Source organism: Paramormyrops kingsleyae, chromosome 15 (assembly GCF_048594095.1).
Source record: "Paramormyrops kingsleyae isolate MSU_618 chromosome 15, PKINGS_0.4, whole genome shotgun sequence".
NCBI classification, from domain to species: Eukaryota; Metazoa; Chordata; class Actinopteri; order Osteoglossiformes; family Mormyridae; genus Paramormyrops; species Paramormyrops kingsleyae.
In genome coordinates, this window is record NC_132811.1 from 9,871,957 (window position 1) to 9,894,530 (window position 22,574).

The 22,574-nt window shown below is 40.5% G+C and overlaps 1 protein-coding gene across 3 annotated transcripts in view; it reads left to right on the forward strand.

Moving 5' to 3' along the window:
* Nucleotides 1–299: 299 nt before the first annotated feature.
* neto1l (neuropilin (NRP) and tolloid (TLL)-like 1, like) overlaps nt 300–22,574 on the forward strand; it is a 67,812-nt gene continuing 45,537 nt past the window's right edge. For all 3 annotated transcript variants that reach the window (XM_072699783.1, XM_072699784.1, XM_072699785.1), the window contains exons 1-4: nt 300–1,341; nt 2,330–2,383; nt 2,593–2,727; nt 3,863–4,111. In XM_072699783.1, coding sequence (XP_072555884.1) covers nt 1,314–1,341; nt 2,330–2,383; nt 2,593–2,727; nt 3,863–4,111 — 466 coding nt within the window. In that variant the 5' untranslated portion in view covers nt 300–1,313. The remainder of the gene's footprint in view (nt 1,342–2,329; nt 2,384–2,592; nt 2,728–3,862; nt 4,112–22,574) is intronic.

Below are 22,574 nucleotides of genomic sequence, written 5' to 3' on the forward strand. Positions count from 1 at the left end.
TATTGAGAATCCATGTTAAAATTTACACAAAAAATAATGCCGCTTGATAATGCGTAATAAATGTTTAATGTATGTATTCCTATTAGCCTATTCGTTTGTCGTTGTCGTTTTATTTTTCCTCGAGAGAAAATAACAGAATATCTTACTGGATCACTTCGTTACTTAGTAAACATGTTAAGTAAATACACACATTATGTGGAAAAGGCAAAACACTGCTCATTCACCCATGGCACTGATCAGACTGATTGACACCACTGATACTGTTTCTATAATCCCGAATAAATTTACTGTGTGTTCACGCTTCGGTACATTTTGTTTCATTCTCCTCCCCGCCATGTTATAGTAGGCTGCAGATTTCCCTTGTGCATTTCACGCTGCAGGTGCAATGGCTCGGAGTTACTGATAGCCCGGCGTCTTCACAAATCCATCTCCTTCTGCTCCTTCCTTCCATCTCCACACGCTGTTTTTCTGCTTACCTTTTACATTTTGCTGTGCTGCCGTCGTCTAAACTAGGTGTTGCATCCTGCAGTCTTGCCCGGGTTTGCGGTGCCTCTTAAAGAAACACCCTACACTTTTTTTATTTCTTTCTTTTTGATTTCTCAATGCTTCTCTGAATGGATTACGTTTTTCCTAATCAAAGAGTTATTCATTAACCATTGGGATTGGGAAATGGATGTTTAACAAGCTGCTGAAGGAGAGCGATATGCGTTTTAACTCTTTTGTGGCTGAGAAACCCGTTTGATTGAGTGGAGGATGTCTTCTCTTCATGCTCATGACAAGAAAAGAGGGAGAGAATGAGATTAACAAAAAAATTTACGATACGAGTTTCTTTATCACATCTGGGGGCTGTGTGAGTCAAGCAAGTAAAATAAAACTGGGGGGGAAAGCGTCCAGGATGGATTTACGTGATTCCAAAGGATTTACCCTTTGATTGGGGATTGAAGAAGAATTGGCAAATCCCTTTTTAATATATTTTTTCCTCGGAAGATTGCAAAGGTGGAGCGATTAGAAAAGGCTGATGTTGGACCTATTAATCCTGTCTGTGCACCAAAAGCACCAAAACAGCTTAGAAACCTTTGGATGGAAATCAAGCGGGTGTTTGGACCTGTTCTTGGTTTTATATGAAACTGGTGATTAATACTAGTTACCCATTGGATTGACTGTAATACTTGGAAAAAAAATACTTTTGGGTGACATCGCAGTGGCTAACATTTTTTTTTAATTTTCCAATATAATCAATCATTTCCACTTGAAGAGTTTCTGAATCTAAATGGAATTAGTTGAGATTGAAGCCCCTTGTGAAAGGAACAGACATGGTACATGGGCACAGTTTGTTTTACGGTGAGCCGCTTGTTCATACTTTATGTATTTGAATGCGCTAGTTATTGATTGCTTTGGGTGAGCAATAATAGTCTATATAGAACTACCTGCTTGATGATTGTTCTTTGCATTTTTTCTCTCCTTCGCTTTTCACAAAAAAAAAAATCGTTCAGAGGTAGAAACGCTATATTTCAGGTTTTACTGATGTTGTGGACGTCTGTGTGCGTCTAACATTGCGTGTACTGTAGATACGGTACTGATGTCGCTACGCTTGCGATCCTGTAAATAGGGATGCATATACTGTAGGCTATTCATTCCAAATATCCGACGGTGGTATTACCGTTTCGGCTTTCTAGGACTTAAATTCACTGTTTGTGTTTCATGGCCATATATGTATTTCTTTTCGTTTTCGTAACTAAAAGTTGTTTAACTTCATGTACAGCGAATATATTTATTATTAATCTGGTTTAAAATAAGTGTATGTATTTATGCTTCCCTTTGGTTTTTTTCCCCTTGAAGCGCAGTATTCAGGTGCCTTGTACATCGGTCAAAAGTCCCTTATTCCACATAGATGTTTTTCCCCGGCGTCCACGGTTTGACAAATAAGCTATAGTGTGTTAATTGAAGCGCACTTCGAGCTTTCAGTGGGTAAAATGTGTTTTTATTTCCTTTGCCATTTAGTCACATTTTAATGCATGTTGTAAAAGTGCCCCTAAAAGTGCTCTGACGGATAAAATGGGTATCGTTTATTATTCAAAAGAAATTTCAATGTTTGATACGAAAGTTCAGATAGAAAAAAGGTGCAAATTGAAGATAATGATTATATATTTTTAACGATAGGGAATAGCCGGTGTAAGGAACTCAAATAACCTCACTGAAGACCTCGTTGTTTTCGTCTATGGGATCCATCCTTAGAGCCGTGACACTTGCTCTCTTACGGAAAAAAATGAGACCAGAAGCACACAGTGAGTCAGTGTCTCCACCAATTTCATTTTGTCTCTTGCTGCAGTTGCTGCAAGTCTCATCATACTCGGGTTGTCCGGGGCAACAAAGAAAGAAGCAGGTAATTGTTCAGTATGAATATTCATTTCTTTACGATTTCCTTGATTTTTAAATCCTTGTCTTTAAGAATCCACAATTTGTGTCCTAATATGCAGTCGACGTGTCTGAGTCCTCGTGATTAATTTCATAATGTAAGGTTTTTAATTCATCCGCCGCTTTCCTGTTACAAGTGTGACTCATTTTGCACCGTGGCTGCTGTGACTCTTCCAGTGAAAAACAATTCAGGAGTCCAGCCAGCAGGTCAATGTGGGACCTGGGTGAAGGAACCAGAAGGGGGGTTGTTCACCTCTCCAAATTACCCCAACAAATACCCCCCAGAGCGAGAGTGCATTTACATTATTGAAGGTAAATGTCCAAGCTGCATCAACACATTTCCATTTCACACACCATTAAGAAGTAGTAAACCAGCAAAGCAGCTTAGCTCTCTAGCACTGATAACATTTGACTTTCTGCCCATATTAATACAAACCGACTCTCCTCTGAGCAATTCATAGCAACTTTCCTTTCTACAGTTAACACTGGTTAATTTAGGAGACATTCATATTCACGTTGGTTCTGTTAAAAATCATTCAAATGTTAGTGCTCCATACTGCATGAAATACCTATTGAAAATCCTGGCATATAATGGCCAACAAATCAAATATGCCAAGACTCATCTTAATGGGTTTTAGTTAAAGGTCAGATTATTGTAAAAAAAAAAAAAACAAGTGATATACTGAATTTTTGTCTTTATTGAGAAATTAGTTGACTGTTTCATGGAAGAACAGACACAACAGAACAGAAGTACATTATTGTTGCCAGCTGGTGTTTTGGACGTCAGGGAGGGTGACTGACGCAGGGCAGCGTTTCGGTTGTGCATCTGGAAGCTTCTAAGACACAGCTCAAATTTATGGGTGTATCACAGCTGGTTCAGGAAAATCTTACTGTTCCATCAAGGTGCCTTATTTATAAACTGACTGCAACGTTGCAATCTGATGAACTTGTAATTATTTTGTATGAGGTTGATGTGTTATTTAGTTGTTCAGGGTGTAATTCAAACAGAATTAGAGAACAAGTTATCACTGCAGTCTCCATAATTACTTAAAGATATCACTTATGGTTTAGCCATATAAGGCATTTCATTGATTTATATTTAGATTAGAAAAACTAATGAATAGATTATTTGTAACTAAAGATTTCAGCACTTGGTTTCCCAGATTTTTCATTTTATGCCTTGAAGTATATTTGTTGAGTGTCACCATTCATTAGGTCGAATCACCAAGCTATTTCACAATTATTTACCAATTATTTTTCATTTTAAAATAAAATTTTATTTTATGTTGTCGCCGTTTGAAGGACATAAATGCATTTTATTAAACATGTAACAATGTAGGTGAGCTTTATCTGCTATTTGTAAGCAAAAAACTCATTGGAAAAGTATGAAAACTTGTATATGGGATTTGAGTTTGATGATGTTTCACCTCTTCCTTGTTTCTCCTAGCTGCCCCTAAACAGTGCATTGATCTCTACTTTAATGAGAAGTACTCAATAGAGCCTTCATGGGAATGCAAATTTGATCACATTGAAGTTCGGGACGGGCCATTCGGCTTCTCTCCAATCATCGGACGGTACTGTGGTCAGCAGAGTCCGCCTTATATCAGATCTAGTGGCCGCTATCTTTGGATAAAATTTGTTGCTGACGGTGAATTGGAGGCTACTGGATTTTCTGCAACATACAACTTCACTCCAGGTAAAATATATATGCATGCATGTATACACACACACATGCACGCACGCACACACACACACACACACACACACATATATATATATATATATATATATATATATATACTGTATATATATATATAGTGTGTGTGTTTGGATAGATTAATTTGTCTGTTAATGTAGGCTTTTGTGGTTCTTAAATTATAAACAGATACAGACCATAATAACAGATCATTTTAGTTACTTTCTAGGCAAAAACAATTAAAGAAAAGAATCGCTATGCAATCATGATCGAAAACTGCAAAGCAAATTCACATCTGCAGATGTCTTGTAGCGTTTGCGGAAAGAAACAGCGAGGCGGTCACGCCGTGTGGATTTGCTTCAGTTCTCTGACTGATAACGGGGCCACTCAGCAGTTTAGGTCCTGTTTAGGTCCTGCTGAACCGCTGCCTCTAAGGCACCTATTTATGCTCCTAGCAGCTGGTGGCTATAGGAAGCTGGAAGGGTAACGGTCACATCATTCAGTCTGATTCCCCATCCCTGTGAGTCTCACAGCATATGGTCCATGTTGTACTATAATCTCAGCATTTGCTTAGTTGTATTTTTACTCTGAAATGCTGTAATGGTATAACCAGACATTGACTTTGGTTCCTAGAAGGAAAAATGGCAGTGTAGCGGTTGTTTTAGGCCTTTGTATATAGTTAATAAGATAATAATGTTTGGAAAATAACTCAGCATAAGCTTTATAGTAGTTGTGAGTCTCCAACGCAAGTGCAAATAAGAAATGACACAAAATATAGTTATATATTTATTTCTATGTCAAGGTAATCCTTTAAATTGCAGCCTATTCATTTGTTGGCATTCTTAGTATATGTTAAGAAAATGTGTATAATCTTCTGATTTGCCTCTGCTCATATTGAAATCTATAGCCCTATCTACGGTAATTCAGTTTTACTAAATCTTTCTTGCATCAAATTAAGCTATTCACCCTTTGAAATGAAGCAGCGTAGGTAATATTGGAGCACAGACAGTATATTCATATTGTCTTCATACTCTGTAGTATCTCATTCCTTTGAAAGCGCCAGTTTATTGCAAGCTGAATGGGCTTTTGATTGGACAGTAGATTTATACCGAGTGATTTGGGAGCAAACCGATGCGCAGTGTGGACTGGATTGTGGCCGATTCCCTCCTGGGGAAGGATGTCGCTGCAGATGGGGAAGGATAAAGTCAGGAAGGCTGGGTGAAATGAGCACAACAGGCTCAGCGGAGTGGAGGCTGGTAACGTGGGGAGATCCACGAGGCGACAGCCAAAGGAAACTGGTTCTGCGGCTCTGAGAGCGCGGCTCGTCTGTGGAGTCCGGCTTTCACGTGTGGGCGACATTCCCAACGACATTCCTTTTATGTCCCGATAAGAGATTGGAATTTACATAACCGAGGAGATGAAATTCTCGATTCCAGTCTGCCCAGCACTCTGTTATCGTGATTATGAGGAGTACCCCGGTGGTATGTCTGCCAAATCTAACGCATGCTAATGCAGATGGAGAAACAGATGAATGAAAAAGCAGGAGGCATATACTGTATTAAACTGCATGAATGGCATATTTGCACAGTGCATTCCTACTTCCTGTTTTTACTTATCATAGGAAAAAAAAACACATTTGGAAGAGCAGTTCCAAGGTTAATGTAATACGTCTGGAACCAAAGACTCTCTTTCTTAATCCTTTTTAAAGTTAATAATATATCAGCCCAATTTAACACAATCGCTTTAAGTGAAAATTCAATGGAAAATCCTCTGTGTGCCGTGCCACTTTATTCCAGTCTGCGGAGGTGTAGTAATTCACCATAGGTCCCAATATGCTGGCTTCACAGATTTAATTGAAGTTCTGGATGCAATCAATTACACACACCTACCTTCTCTGCTTTGTCAGAGCAGATCGTTGCAGTTTTCTGATCTGCCGGCTTTGCCTACAGAAGATCTGCCTCAGTATCTGTGAATCTGACCTTATCTGCTATGCAGGCTTTTTTCTGCTAGTCCTGCTTTCTCAGATGTACTCTGCTGACTGACGCCAAGCCCTTGCTCCGTAAAGCGCGGAAAACCCACTCCATCACATAGCATCAGGATTTCTCCTCAGAAACAGAGTTCCTCATTTTAACATGCTATTTAATAAAGACAAAATTTTATTTTGGCTATTATGCAGCAAGCAGGGGGGGGATGACATTGTTTCCCAACCTGGACCTCGGGGACCCCAGACAGTCCACGTTTTTGCTCCCCCCCAGACAGTCCATGTTTTTGCTCCCTCCCAACTCCCTAACATTGACAGATAAAAGCCTTATGGTGACATTGCTTGGAGTGTATTGATTATTACAGTCACTCAAGAAAGAGTAATTTTCCCATTTAGAAAGGGTTTCAACCTTTCTTAAACCAGGGACCTTCAAATTAAAACTGAGCAGGGCGTTTCCAGACCCCCAACCATTAATGCAGCATCAGATAAATACCTAAGAATTAAAGACCTGTCAAACATTTTTCATTCTAGGGGGGTTCCTAAGACATTTTTATGTAGAGTTCATGAGGGTATGGACATTTTGAGGGGATCTATTTTGTCAAGTTTATAAAATGTTTCTACAAACTCCTGGAAAAAAATATCTTCCCTATAGTAATTATTTATTCATTGAAATTTTGCATTAGTTGATCACTTTTCTATTTTCCATTTAGATCTTATTGCTTCAGCAGCTCTTGAGATCAAACTTGATGTCGCTTGTGTTCTCTTTGGACACCATTTTCTCTTTGATGTTGCGTAAGACAACATGCAGTTTTATGAACCAAAAATGATATAGGTATTAAGTTGCTTTCGTGTGGCAAAGCCCTTATTAGTGTGAAATGTTATTCGGGGTTTGGTCAGCATGGAGAACCTTCAGCGCCATGAGAGAGCTTGTTTCCCTCTGGCACAAGTATAAGATCTTCTTGAACAGTGAGAAACTCCCAATGTCAATTTGTGGACTGAGAAATGGCACTGAATTTGAATAGGTCTAATGACATGTAGAATAAGCCAATTCTTTGCAAGAAACAAATTGGAAAATACAAATATATATATATATATATTCCCAGAGGAACTGACCCAACTTTTTTTATTATTATTTCTGATCCACAAGTTGATCTCGCAGTATATTGCAACAGTTTTTCATGTTGTCTGATGTCTCGAAAATCTCTCGACACAGACCCATGGTTCGTGTCTGACATTTACGTCCTTGGTAGTGTTAATAAATAGCTAAATGATAATGTCAGTGACATTTTGTCTTTGGCAGGAGGTACCATTATCGGTACCCATTATTTTAAGATGGATGGCGAGCGTGCATCCTGTACCTTGTTAATGTGTCCCGTTAAAAATCGTCCTCTAGAGCCTAAAACAAACCTGAGCACCAGACAACAGCGCCCTTTTCAAGCTGCATTGTGACATCAGAGAGATATCCTAGTTCAATCCATGCACGTTAGCTATATCATGAATGGGGGGCGGTGTCCATCCCCAGAGCAGGAGTCAGGTGACCAGTCATTCCGTCTGTTTTATTGCAATCTGTGAATGTTTTCTCTTGTCTTCTTTCTCTCCTGTTAAACTGACTCTGACTCCTGCATCATTCATTCCCCCTTGAGCAGGAATCCATGCTCTCTGCTCTCCTCATAACAGCATTTTTCTGTTTTCCTCTGCCATGTTGCTCGGACCCCAATCCTGCCAACCTCGAAATCCCCAAACCCCAATATAATAATTCCCTGTACCCATCCCCATCTTTCATGGTTATTTTCCCCATGAAAAAGCTTTTTTAAAATTCTTCCATTATAGGCAGCCAGCTACTTTTGTCCTACTTAATATTGTTATAATGGTATCGGTGTGGATACAAGTGTGAGCTTGCAGGAAGTCGTGCTGTAGTGCAGTAATTGGGCAGGTGCCCCGTTAGTGCGGCGTGCCACGGTGCAGTGCACAGACTCGTCCTGCTTGTTGCCAGGTACCACTGTAAGATTACAGCTCCCTTCAGCCATCTACTTACACTCACTATTAATACAAATAGTTCTATGTCACCACCAATCGCAACTTCGCATTTGGCTCGCGGGGAAATGCTGCTGTCTCATTGCAGTACATATCCACTCGGTTCTGTTTACATTATTTTACTCTTAAATGGCAGAAAAATACATCATGCAGGAAGAAGCCCAGCTTACATATGTGCCTGATAAACTGAGATGGCCTTGTATGATCTTAAATCATCATCCCTGTATGGGATTCTGTGATGTTAAAATGACCTGTCTGTTTTATAAATGTTATTTTCCCTTGCTTGATTCTGAATCTTAACGTGCCAAGTGCTCCCAGCACTCTGGGTACTGTTCAGCTCCAGTTTAATTTTCTGAAGTAGTACTGACGGACAGAAAACTTTGACAGGTACGTAGAGTCAAGGTTAGAAAGAGGTCTGCCCAGTGGGATTCTGCACTGCAGCAGTGAATCAGGGAGGATGAAACTAAGCCCACGTATGCAAGAAGCATAGACATTTAAACCTGGAACTCTTTCCCCCAAGTAAATGTTGTTTAAAGGAAAAAAGTTGCTCTGGATTCTCATCAAGGGAGTCTTCATGAGTTATTCTTTCAAATTTACTCGGCTCTACAGAATTGAGATGCCTGCAGTCTGCTGATAAAACTAGTATGTGAAAAATAAACAATGCTGTCCAATGAGAATGCGGAATGAGGATACTATCATGTGTGTCTGTGACAATGAGAGAGTATGATGTAAGGGTAGGTTCTTCTGCTGCCTAATGGGATCTCATTAGCTTAAGTTCAGAAATGATGTTTGTGGTGAGTGTTGTTTATACCGTCATTACTGTACTGGGAGCACAAGAGATAAGGGGACTTCTAATCTCACGTTATTTACAATCAAATGTAAGTAATGTCAATGCATGGAGACAATAAAACTAAATCTCTTGGATAAGACTTCTGTTGACTAAAACGTATTGAGATTATTACTCTGGTGAAAGAGCTGTTTCTCTTGGGGTTCAGCACACTCAGCTCTATCCGGGGCCAAATTGTCTGTGAGCATTACATACGTGTTGTTCAAAGGCACCAAACTGCAGCGAAGACTTAATTTAACAATTGATTACGACGCTGTGGGGGAGGACTGAATTGGCCCCAAGTGAGGGGTTAATAAATAAGGGCCTCACAGGATGCTTGCCCAGAACATGTATTTTTATTTTTTTCATCACAGCCAATTACCCAAAAATCAATCAGTGAATGTGCTGCTCTCGCACTCTTCCTGAGCTTTGGCCTGCCGTTTATCCCTGTTCCTGGACAGACCTCCTAAAACGAAACTGCAGCATTTTTTATTTTTTGTGCTTAATGAACGTAACCCCCCCCCCCCATATAACTGCTTATCCAGAACAGGGTCACAGTCAGCCTGGAGCTCATCCCAGGAAACACAGGACGAGACACCCTGGCCTATTGCAGGATGCGCACTCACACACCAAATTAGAGACACCAATTCTCATGTATCTGCAGGTTTTTTATTATTATTATTGCTGGAGAAAAACAAAGTAGCTCATGGGAGTTTTACTCTGAGAGCAGAACAGAAAATGATTGGTTCAGAGACATAGCCAATCAGATTGTATAGGAAGTGGGTCCAAGCAACTAGAAGAGGTGGGACCTAGACATCTGATTGGTTGATCCCACCTCCTCTAGTTGCTTGGACCTACCTCCTCTACTGTACAATATGATTGGTTCAGAGAGATAACCAATCATTTTTCATTCTTCGGAACACTTGATTGTTACAAATCTAAATCTTAAAATCACTGCCATAAAACTTTTTCCTATGATTACCCTTTCCCCCCCACTCTTATCCGAGCTTTATTCAGATTTGTTTGTGCACTACTGAGTTCAGATCTCTAAGACGTCATCTGTCCAGCTCATTAAGAACATGATTCTGTGTCTAGCTGGCAGGATTTGTATCTGGCATTGCAAGCACCTTGGCATGCTGTGATCAGCCAGCACAGGTAACAGAGCAGCTCTGCAGCGCATGTAAGCCGCAGCACCGCAGAGCAAAACGCTCTGAAGGATTAGCAGCTAGGGTCGGGCATGTAAATGCAAGATGTCCGTTCAGGATTTTTCACTTATTTGTTCTAATTTTCTTTCTGTTTTTTTTTTTTTTTGGCGTCGATTACTCTTCTTTCAATATGTTTTGGCAATCTCTTTTTAAATATCCTCTGCAGCCTTTGTTGATCGCTTAAGAAGGACTTCAGTCGTTAAATAAAAAGCGAATCGCCTTTGTCAGCAGGATATCTTAATAAACCCGGCTTGACTTTGTATTGGAGTCCTAAGAATGGCCACATAATTTAACAAGGCTGCAGACAATCATAGAATTGCTGCCCTTAACCTTGTTTTAAGATCTAAATCAACTGCTTTATTTATATAAAAATGGAAAGGTGATGCTATCGGCTACGAAAGATCCGGTGAAGCGGAACCAATCAGCCCATGGAGAATGTGAACATACCCACACATACTCATCATATTCTATCGGTATTTTATCGGATTTATGTAATAATTCTACTGCATACCTGCGATGATAATGTTGAAAAGTGCAAAGCACGGCTAGCTTTCAGAGTTGCTTAAAATGCTCCCGTTGCATTTAAAACTCCGGCGGGATGGCTGGAGTGGAGAATATCAATCCGTCTTCCGTAACCACTCATCCAGTACTGGGTCATGGAGAACCTGGAGCCCATCCCAGGAAACAAAGGGCACAAGGCAGGGGACACCCTGGATGGGATGCCAGTCTGTCGCAGGGCATTCTCACACACTCTGGGCTACTTGGAGACGCCAGCTCACCTAACCGCATGTGTTTGGACTGTGGGAGGAAACTGGGCTGAGAGCCAGGAGAACATGCAAACACTCCACACACGGAACCAGGTGCAGGCAACAAAGACCCAACCCTGGAGGTGTTAGGTTGCAGTGTTTCAAACTGAGCCACCGAAGTGATGTATACATAATTCTGAAAACTTATGCCATCAGCCATTGCTAAACCGGTGACAGACATCTATCTCCCCCATTGCATTCAACCTGCCCTATATCTGTATCTGCACCTATCTTTATTTTTTTAATGTACTTTTATGTATTTTATGTAATTTTTTCTATTGCACGTATTTATTACTTTTTTGCTACTCCTTCCTATATTGCACTGTCCTGTCCTCCCTTGCACTGCGCTTTTCTCCCGGTGCCCCACCATATAGCTGTAGCATACGAATCACACTGTTTCATTTTGCCATTTCATTTCAATCATTTTATTTCATAAGAATTTCACTGTGTACCTCAGAATAAATGTGCAGGGGCCTCAAAGGGGCTTGTATACCCTGGAAGAGTAAGGGGCCCCAGCGTATTACAGGGGCCTCAGAGAGGCACAGATACCCTGGAAGAGTAAGGGGCCCCAGCGTATTACAGGGGCCTCAGAGAGGCACGGATACCCTGGAAGAGTAAGGGGCCCCAGCGTATTACAGGGGCCTCAGAGAGGCACGGATACCCTGGAAGAGTAAGGGGCCCCAGCGCATTACAGGGGCCTCAGAGAGGCACGGATACCCTGGAAGAGTAAGGGGCCCCAGCGCATTACAGGGGCCTCAGAGAGGCACGGATACCCTGGAAGAGTAAGGGGTCCCAGCGTATTACAGGGGCCTCAGAGAGGCACGGATACCCTGGAAGAGTAAGGGGTCCCAGCGTATTACAGGGGCCTCAGATACTATACTGTATCTCTTTATACTATACTGGTTAGTTGAAACAAAACCGTGGTCTGGATTTTTACTTTGTGGACCTGAACAATCCACCTCTTGTGGCAATAAAACTTAAAACTTGGAAGAAGTTTTATGGCAGAAAGTCAAATCATCCTAATGCAGCTGTCCACGCATATTATGAAAGTCACCGATATCTGGCTAGGAAGTGGTCAGGCCTATTGTTCCTTGGCATTGGACAGTTAAGTGCAATAGCACCCCCCCCCCCCCCAAGCCCCCCCATAACTCCTTTGCACTGCGTTGGCGGGCTTTCCCTCAGGCAAAACACTAAGAAAACACAGCCCATAGGAGACCTTGACGTCTGTGTGTGCATCTCAGCGGCACAGGCGACAGTAAACACGCTACCGCGTAACCAGGCCTTCCCACTCCGTTCTCCACGCAGCAGAGCTCGGTTAATCAAAGCGGCCAAACGGACAGCACGCCTGCCTCCTTGCGTTACTGTTCTCTCGCCTCTCCGCAATCGGCCGAAAGGGCTTTTCACGGGAGTGAGAGCGAAAGATAACGGCTGTAGGCCGAGGGGCCTTCCCCAAGGCCTCGGGTTTGGATGAATATTCATGGGTCTGTGCCGTGGTTCCTGTGCTGTTTGTTAAAGGCTTCAAGCGGCTTGTCTTAAGTGTGGTAATACACACAAGCACAGGCCCGTAAAGCCAGGGAAAGAAGCAATTCTGTGAAATTTATGTCCAGGGCAAAGGTCCACACATAAGTGCACGCATAAACGTGTGTGTGTGGCCAAATGTCCCCCACTGTGTCATAAAAACCTGTTTTTTTTTGGTTACTCATGGTTAAGGTTAGGGCTGGGTTGGGGTTAAGGTCGTTATGCTGGGATTAGAGTTTTCCCCATAGAAATTAATTGAGAGTCCCCACAAAGATATAATTAAAAACCTGTGTGTGTGTGATCTCCCATTTTTTGTCTGCTAATGGCGCTGATGTATTTTTTTTTTAATTTTGTGTGTTTGATTTTCTCTGTGACTCCACCCACCCGTTCATGAGCAGCGATATCAACACATGACAAAGCCCATTCCAGCTAATGATTACCTTTAAAAAAAATTACCGATTCATTCTTATTACTATGAGCGATGCCATCAAATGTATATGTTTTCACTCGTGAAAGGTAAAAGGTGAAAGGCTCTCTGCTTGTTGGTGGTTAAACGGGAACTTCCTTATTTAAGGGTGTCATGGTGGCTTTGCTGGTGATTTTGCCCCCTTAATTGTCTTGTGGTTGTCGTACTTTCTACAGGCTACACTGGTGTCTCCCACAGACTAAAATTACATAAACTTTAGGTAAATAGTCCATTTGTGCTGTAGGTTCCATGAAGGTTCTGACTCCAATTCAACGGCTGATTATGCAAAAAAAATACAATGAAGGATTTCATTTTCCATAAACCCATAAACTTTATTACAAACTTATAAACTGTTAGAGAATTGTGGATTATTTATAGCTATTAAAATAAGTTAGAAATAAATATTAATTTCTATAATTTTTGGATAATTAATGAGATCTTTTTAATGGCATTATTAATTCTTTGCAAATGAATGCTACAATTGCATAGACATCTCTTCTTAGATTCCATAAAGCAACAGTATTTCTTGAAGTGATTTTCACATGTCCAATGAGAACATGACATGCTCTTCTGACAATGACTGATGTGTGGACTGAGTGGGCCTCAGATGTTGGGCATGCATTGTATACTCATCTTAGGAATTCTGTGAGAAACAGTATCTTTTGACATTACCTTTTTATGTTACCTAGTACATTGAGATGGAGCGGTACGGTGACTCAAACCTCGTAACCCGAGCAGTGTCTGTGATTTCAAAACGCTTCTCTCTCATTTACTGTTCAGCTTAATCTTTGTCTTAACTTATCCACATTTTTAAGCTGACAGTTTACTCACTCAGGTCTGCATAAGCTACGCAAGGTAAGAGGCTACATGATTTGTTGAGAGAATGGCATGGTGATTTAGTGGGTATCCCTGTGGCCTCGCACCACAAACCGATGTGTTTGAGTCTATGTGTGTATGTGAAATGGTCTTAGTCAGAATGTGTATGCCTCTTGATGGACAACATCTCGCCCAGGGTGTCCCATGCCTTGTGCTATGAATATATTGTTCCTTTAGACTACATTTTTTTTTGCAAATTGAAGTTGAATATACATCATGTTCTAAAATTAAATCAAAAGAATGATTTAATATAAGCTTTTATTTAAGACAATATCTGGCACGGCACACGAAGAAAAATGGTGCAATTTGTTATCACCATGCTGCCTAATAATTAGTACTTAAATCGCAAACACAATGCGCAATCTGTGTTAATCGCACCACTGAATTAAGGATAGAATTGAGCTGCACCAGTTAGTTAATAAAAACAACACAGTGGCATATCTAAAAGGTATATCTGAAGATAGTTCCCCCTGTTTCCATAGTGATAAAAGGTAAACAAACACGGCATAGTTAAAAATCCCATGCTTTAAAAACTCTTATTTCAGTCATAGTGAGGTGCCCTCCATGCTGTTTATTACTAATGCACAACGTCATCAGGGATCATGTTACCCGCGTTTTATAAATGCACCCCTTGATCTGGTAGTTGTTGTTTTACGGCCCTCGATGAAGGGCTGGATAATGGAAAGTCAGTCCTACAAATAGCTCCGTTTTGTGAAATGACTTAACAAATCATAATTCCACTCATGGATCCGACTTTTTTCCATCCGTGTGTTTTGTAATTAGGAAGGCTACAGACACGGGGATCTATTACTTTCAGCAGCGTTTGCTAATTTATTAGACAAAGGCCCTCAGTAGGACATATGATTATGCTATTTGTTATCGGTGTGCTGTAAAATCCATTTTTTGTTTTTTGCCCATTTGTTGCTCGGGCAGGCACTGGCTCCATCTCCATCTAGCTCCATGAATCCCCACCGCGAGACCTCCAGCATGTCAAGCTGGGCACATTTTCTCTGTGGGATAGCATGCCATGCGAAAAGGTTTTACTCACTAATAAGTAATACAGTAAACTCTCACTGTGCAATTACTTTAAATCTGATTTCACTCTAACCGCCATTCATAATATTGTATCATTTTAAGTCCTGGTTGAACATCAGCCCCGTAAACAAATTAGAAGTGTTTGTATTAGGATAAAATGTCTTTCTAGTTCTTAAATATTGCTTGATCTTGTAGTGCAAAAAGTGTGATTTGGGAGGAGGTTTTAAAAACGAGAGTTTTGTGGGGATTTTAATACCAAAGCAAATCATTTAGTGCGACCAGTTCTGTCCAGTCCAAAATTAATTTAATGGATTTCTAAGATGGATAAATCCAGTCATTTCTACCTGCTTCTGATCTAAGCAGAATAAGCAGCATCCCTTCGGTTAAAACAACAGACATGTACCCAGTGGAGGGAGCGCAAAGGATATTTATAGCAGATTGAAAAGATGAACTCGAGTAAATAATCGAAGATGTGGATATTTCACTATCCAGCACATAATAGGAAAACCATCTCAAATATGAGAGATAGTATTAATAGAGACATGTGAGGATGGGATAGAAGGTTGGAATTGGATGGAAAATGGAATGGGATAAAATGGATAAAAGTTTAATACAGATGAAGCCTATTAATATCCCTGCAGCCGTGCGGATGAAATGTTAGGTAGCTGATTGTATGCTTACCTTTACTCTACAGAGCATATTGTGGTCAAAAGTAATTGTCTGTCTGGCTGCCCATTCAGAGAGCCAAGCATCTCTTTGATTGAACTGGAGATATTAAGCTATTGGGGAGATATTAAATTGTTTATGATTTATTATTGAAGTCCACGGCAATAAAGAAAAAGAAAAACTTGACACAGATCAATATTTGATATTAATAAAAAGAGACAATAAACTGAGATATACGTATCTCACTTTACAGTTATTGTGATATATTTTCCAGTAACTATGACTTTTTTTGAAGTGTTGGACAGCTTTCAACACCATAAGTAACGAAAAGGCATAAGTTGTATATTATCTGTCATAAAGCATACTTGGCGTAATCTTTTTGGATTTGTGGAGATGCCCTTTTCAGAGGTTTCTAATTTTGGTTTTTCTCATTGTTGATATATTTTTTGTGATATAAAAATGGTGAAATTTGTTAATCTTCATTCATTGTATCACAAAGCTCAATGTAATAACTATCATGTCAGAATCAAAACCTGTAATAGATATAATTCACATAAAGGGTGATTATAGACCAAGACAATTAACCTATAAACTTATCTGGGGAAAATTGTTAGTACAAATAAATGCTTTCAATCAGCATGCCAACCATTAGATGACGCAGATAGGGTTATTGTTTTCTGCCATATTACGTTAGAGATAATAGTGAATCGGTGTCCACTTGACTAAATTTACGCTTTTTTTTTTGGGCTTATGAGACGTTATTGGATTCTTTTCAGAGAACCCGGTTTTAATGAGAGAACACAGCCTTTTATCTCCTGGGAGCTTTTTTTAAAATGACAAAGGAAATAAATTTCTTTTATTGGCCCATCTCTAGACATATCGTACTGCAAACAGACTAAGCCGAATTTCATTAAGGCTGAGGACGGAGCGGCTGCAAAGTTTGCGTTAGGAAGGCGTGGCTATGTTTCAGATGCGGCAATTCATTCGGACTGTGAAAGGTGCCTGATCTGTTTCAGCCATTCACTCTTCATACGAAATGAGGAGAAGCTCCTGCTCTGCTGAGGTCTGTAGTAGCATTTGGTGTTCTCCCTCTTCCAGAAGATCTTATCTATCTTATCTTATGCCCTCTTCCAAAAGCCTGTAGGAAGATGGAGCTACCTTGTCTCCTGATTTTTTATGTAGCTCACTTAACTCCCTGACAGCCTTCATTAACTTTTACGTCGCAACGTTGACGTAAATATTTTTCACAATTTTGATGTAGCGGATGGCTGAAGTTGCCAAGCCGTCCTGTGTTTTTGTCATTGATCTTTGTCCCTGACGTTACCCCATCTCTCACTGCGGCGTGGACATTGTGCCAGCATTCCGAACGCGCTTACGGAACTCCATTTTAAAGAATGGGAGTGTAGCGAACAGAAAAGACTGGGATAGATGTGAAAAATTCAAGACTCACGGAGAGCACTCCATCCTGTGCGAAGGTGCGCCGTGAAAGCAAACAGCCTCTTTTCTTCACAGTGAATTATTTTGTTGTAATGTTTGTACTGGGACACTATTACTTCTGTTCCCCTGTGATGTGAACCGCAACCATAAAGGCGATAAACAAGTTTATTTACTCTTCTCCTTCTTTCTTTGTCTCAGTTGTTTGCTTGTCCACCATCCTCGGTGGGCTTGACGCCTGGGTTTGAAAGTTCATCTTAACTTAACTTGGACACAGTCACAGTGTAAGTGTGCTATCAGTATAATACTAAGCTACAGTTCAATGCTTGTACTTTGCTCTCGAACATCAGTGAGGGAAGCCGTAAATGAGTTAGACAGGGATTTCTGAAATAACTCAAAGTACTCAATGACAGAGCTCTTGGGACAGGCCTCGAACTGTGAGGCAAAACAAACCAGAGGAATGTAATGTGCATTACACAATGCTGTTATCCTTTTGTTATCCTTTTGTTTCGATTGGATTAATTTCTCTTTATTTAGAGAAATTAATCCAATCGAGTGACCTTCCATTAAATCCTTAGGACTTCTTTTTAATAAACATGTTTGCATAGATAGGTAAATAGATGGACATGCTTTATTGATCCTGGTGGAAATTCATATTCATCACTATATTTTGACGGAGAAATGACATAGAGAAGATTTACTCAAAAACCATTATCAATAATTGAGATGCTCACTTTGGCTTTAACTGAAAGAATAAAATGTTATTTGAAAAAATAGACCAAACAATGGTATGGCTCTATAACACATTATATAATAGAGATTATGGAGGGTAAAGTTTCAGTTATCACCCAAAAATGTATGTCTTGTCTGGACTGCCTTCCTCTTGTATGTATACAGGCAGTTCTGCTATAAGGTAACGCTTCACATTGTTAAATTAGTGCAATTTAATTAACAGGGTTTAAAAAAGAAGGTTAGGGGTGGGCCAGTCAAAATGTAACCAAACCTTTGTTTTCAAAATAGTTTAGAAAATCAAGCATTTCCTTAAGTGTTAAAGATGTTCTGTTAGGCTCAGCGCCTGAAATTTCACTTATGCACTTCTTAGACAACTAACCTTCTAACCCTGTTCAGTCATATTTGTAGCACTACTACTACTGTGTAGTAGTACACACACACACACACACACACACACAAACACAACACAGAGCAAGATGTAGGTGTGTATCTCTCCCTCTCAGACTACAAGATAGACATCTAGATGTAAGGTCTACAACATGATATGAAAGAGACACGTGCTACACGTGGAATAATCTGATACTTTTCAATTAAGCTCTGATTGCATATGATTTAAATCAATTTAACATATATTGAAATGACCTACTTTTGAAGTAAAAACCTATTCAATCTTTGCAATGAAAAAAACACTGGAAAGTATGTAACTGGATTTGATCTTAAAAAGATAACAGTGTTATAACTTGTTTATAATTGACTGTAAATGATTTACAAAGTGTTACAACATAATTAATAACCTTATTATAAACCATTCATAAACCCTTTATAAGGTATATTAAAACGAGTGCATGCTCTAGAATGCTGAAAAGTGCATTTTCAAAAGCAACAGAAAAAAATGTTCTGACCACTGCTGAGTCCCCAAATGCTCAGCATCATCTAAATTTAATGCCATGCTGAGTTTTTATTATGCTCCTACTGATGCTGAGGAGGAAGTTTTTCTCTGCCACGTTGTTGTAAACATTCATGTTCTTATTTAAATGTACTGTACATATCTGGAAAATCACTATATCACCCCCCCGGCCTGAAACTGAAAAAATAAGTAGTTTAGTGTAAAAGTATTGTTAATTTTGTTCTTTTTGGTAACAGTGTGAAAACTCAAGTGTCACTAAGTGCTAGCACAGCTTATGTTTAGAAACCACTCCAACGTAAATGGAAATTTAAGCGCTAGTCACATCTTTAAGAGACAATAATATAATTAATCAGACTGTAAATAATCAAAGAATGTAGTGCAAATAGTCCCTCACAAAAAAGTACTTTGACATAGACTCATAAGTCATGTAAGTCCACTTTCTCTTCACACAGTGTTTCTTTAACATATCTGAAATAAACTTTTTGTATGTAGGAGGAAGTATACAATCAGAGTCCTTTCTCCAGTTTGTTGATTGAAACCTTGTCATTTCCTCTGTACAATCTGGCTACATTGTTGACAGTCGATGTGGAAGTTCCAGTAAATATCACTATAAAATACCCATCATGCAATCTCATGTATTAACTGGGACTGTTGAAGCAACCTTAATGGAACGCAAAAGCAGTTGTGAAAGTAGTCTAACTGAGCCAGATTAGGGGGTTTTGAATCGATGCGACTGAATTTCCGATTAAAATCTGTATTTTGCTAAAAATTAGCACTTAAAAAGCAAACTATGCCTTTCATGTGAGCTGAGTGTATTTTTTATGGACTGACAATTTCAGCCTTGTTACTCCACTATGCAAATAATGAGATTAGCTTTATAAAGATGTCTATTAACATATCACATATGAGTCACTTTGTGCTTTGGAAAATCATGTTATAGCTTAATAACTGCCTTCATAACAAACTGGCCTAAGTGTACCCTGAAACTCCGATACAGTTCCAAGAACTGACAGATCAGAGTCTCCGTCGGACAGCAGGGTTGAACTATCAACGATTGAGAGACAGACAGCTACTATACTGTAAAATGTGAGCTTAAAGCATTCTAACTTGGAGAAAGATGACAAGGATGCTCTCATCAGTGGCAGCACTGGGTTAAAGGTGGTGAAAGTGACGCAGGAGCTGTAGGTGGGAGGAAAAGAAAGGTCAAGGTAGGGCAGCCGTTTGCATGCTAAGGAGGCCAGATTGTTACCAAAAAAAAAAAAGCGGCAAACTACTATGTTCTGTTTCTGGACTGTCTTGCACGAAACCAGGAAGAGTTGCACATTCTTGCATTTTTATCAGAGGTCTCTGAGGTACAGCGGGTGTGAGAAACCAGGCTCTGAGAGAGCAGAGATGTCAAGGCAAGCCGACCACAGCTTTGAGCTCATAGCCCTTAGGAAGCAGATGCAACAGGGAAGCCAGAGAAAGCTGCGGGTTCGCTAAGTGCATAAACATACGAGGCTGATCCAGTGGCCGTCGAGAGTGACCACCTGTCTCCTGCCATGCAGAATGTTTCTCCTGTCAGATGGGCATTTGCCCAGATACGTTTCCACTCGACAGCCTGTGATTTTGCGACCGGCCGTGCACTGATTAAGAAACAGAACCACAAAATTCAGGAAAACAGTCTAAATTGACTCTCTCATTGAGCCAATGAATTCTACTTTAACCTTTTGCTCTGTTTTATAGATCAGACACAGAAATATAAAAAATGAGAGAGCTGCGTTAAATGCTGAACACAACACCGATATATCGATGACTGTCGCTTCCCCTCGCCCGCAGTTGGCTTTCCTCAGGTCGCTTGCACCCCCACAGCTTGCCCTTTGAGGCTCTTAGATCCGTTCGGCGGCACCGCTACATTTCGATAAACATGACGGAGCTCCACGACCGGGACACGCAGAGGTACAAAGTCGCCCGCCAGCATGCTAGCTCGCACGCACTCTCTCCCTTAAATGCTTCTCGCAGCAATTATTGATTTCAAAGCACTTTCCGCTGAGATGGCAGATGGTCCTCTTTCAGCACCACAGTGTCGCACCCCAGGTGATAGCAGCGGGCAGGTCTCTCCTGCTCCTCCCCCCAGCCCCCGGTCCTCGCTAACCACGTCCTTGCGAGCACCTGCCTCTCCTTCCTCTGTGCGCATAGCGTTTGCTAGCTGCACGCCTCCCACGGCTCCACTTGGCTGCCTCCGTTCCAACAAAGTCTGACTCCGGATACTGTGAGCTGCCAGCTTCTCTCTGTGGTCCCCGTGAGAGCGTCGCCGTTGGATTTCTCCTCCTCTGGCTAAAACCAATCAAAGGTGTAGCCGAATGTCACCCTGGTTACCCAGTGCTGACTTAGCTAGGTGTGCTCAACTGTGTGTTGACATGATTTGCAACATTTTCTCCATTGGATTTACTATTGAGACAAGTTGGCACCAGTAAACTGCGGCATTAGCAGTGAGCTGAAAAAATGCGACCGATTCCAATTCTTTCATGTTTATTGTTACAGACTTTCACGATAACAATGATTGTCAATTGAAAAATACTTCTCATTATCAGGCTATAAATTACAGTAGTATAAACATTCAAATCATTGCAAAATATGCAAAACGTCATATTCGTTTTGCCCATTGTGGCCTTTTCAGTCGGCAGTCATAGAACTCATATTCCAATGCTACTTCTTCTGACACCCACATCTCATTACTTCACAAACGATTGAACCAATAGAGACTGTAGAAATTTAGCCATCATATAACCCTCGGCTGAAATTGCAAAGTGAAAATTGTAATGGACCAATCAACAGTTTATTTCACAAATATGGATATATAGAGACAAGCACCAAATGAAAGTAAAAAAAGCACAATTTTGAGAATGTTATCTATCCAACAGGATGCATGGGCATGAGGCAATGCCCACACTGGGCACACACTTCTATACATTCACACGCTCAGGGAAATTTGCAGTTACCAATTTATCTGAACCACATGTCACCAAATGAGCACAGACGGTGTCGGGATCACATTCAAGCCAGTGACCCGGAGGTGTGGGCTGACGATACGCCCAGCTGCGCCAGTATTTTCACATTTTTATAAATAAAATTTATATTTTCTGTAGAGGTTGTTGTGTATTTTCGGAGAATCGAGAACGGAAGAAGTCAAAAGTTATTTTTATTAATGACAATAGTGCTTATTTCATTTTAAATGCTTGTCGTCGTGTCAAACATTTCTACTCACTACTCATTAGGCCGTCTGTTATGCTTTAGCTAGGGAGAAACAAGACAGTGAAACAGGCCTTCTGAAATCATTTCCTCTGGTTGAGATCTGTACACTGTAGGATTGTTGTTGCCCGGCAGATAGCGGTTGGATTGCCCATTGCCCTTAAGTCTTCCTGTTCTTGCTTTCAAACCATCTTAGATTCAAGCTGGCCTTGTGCTGTAAGTTCTGCATGGAGAGTTTAACAATTTTGAAAGCTCTATAAATGTGTGCAATAAGGCAGGACGTAATTCTCCATTGTCCAAGAATAGGCTTAAGCAATATGAATACGTGACAATATGTGGATTATTATTTTTTTTTAGTTATTAATTATTTGGTGTTGTTAATCTACTTGTATTTGCATTATTTTTTTTATACTTAGCTACAGCTGACAAAACTGCAGGTCTTCATTTCTGTGCTTTTCCCTGTCAGCTCACTGTAATTTCATAATATTGGGTGGCCATTTTCCTCTGTCGTATCACACAAACGATAGCTATATTTTCTGCAAGTTGACTTGCCAGGAAAAGACTTTATCCCAAATTCTGTGGCATCAGGCGGCTTGACATCCAAACAGCGTCCACTGGGCTGGGTGTTAATATCCGTCGAAAATGCCACCGTTCCCATGACTGCCTGTAATTCTGACGGCCAGGCAGAGAGGCAGCGGGTGCCCGGTTCTGAGCCTTCGCTGTGGACAGTCTGGGAGTTTGTCAGA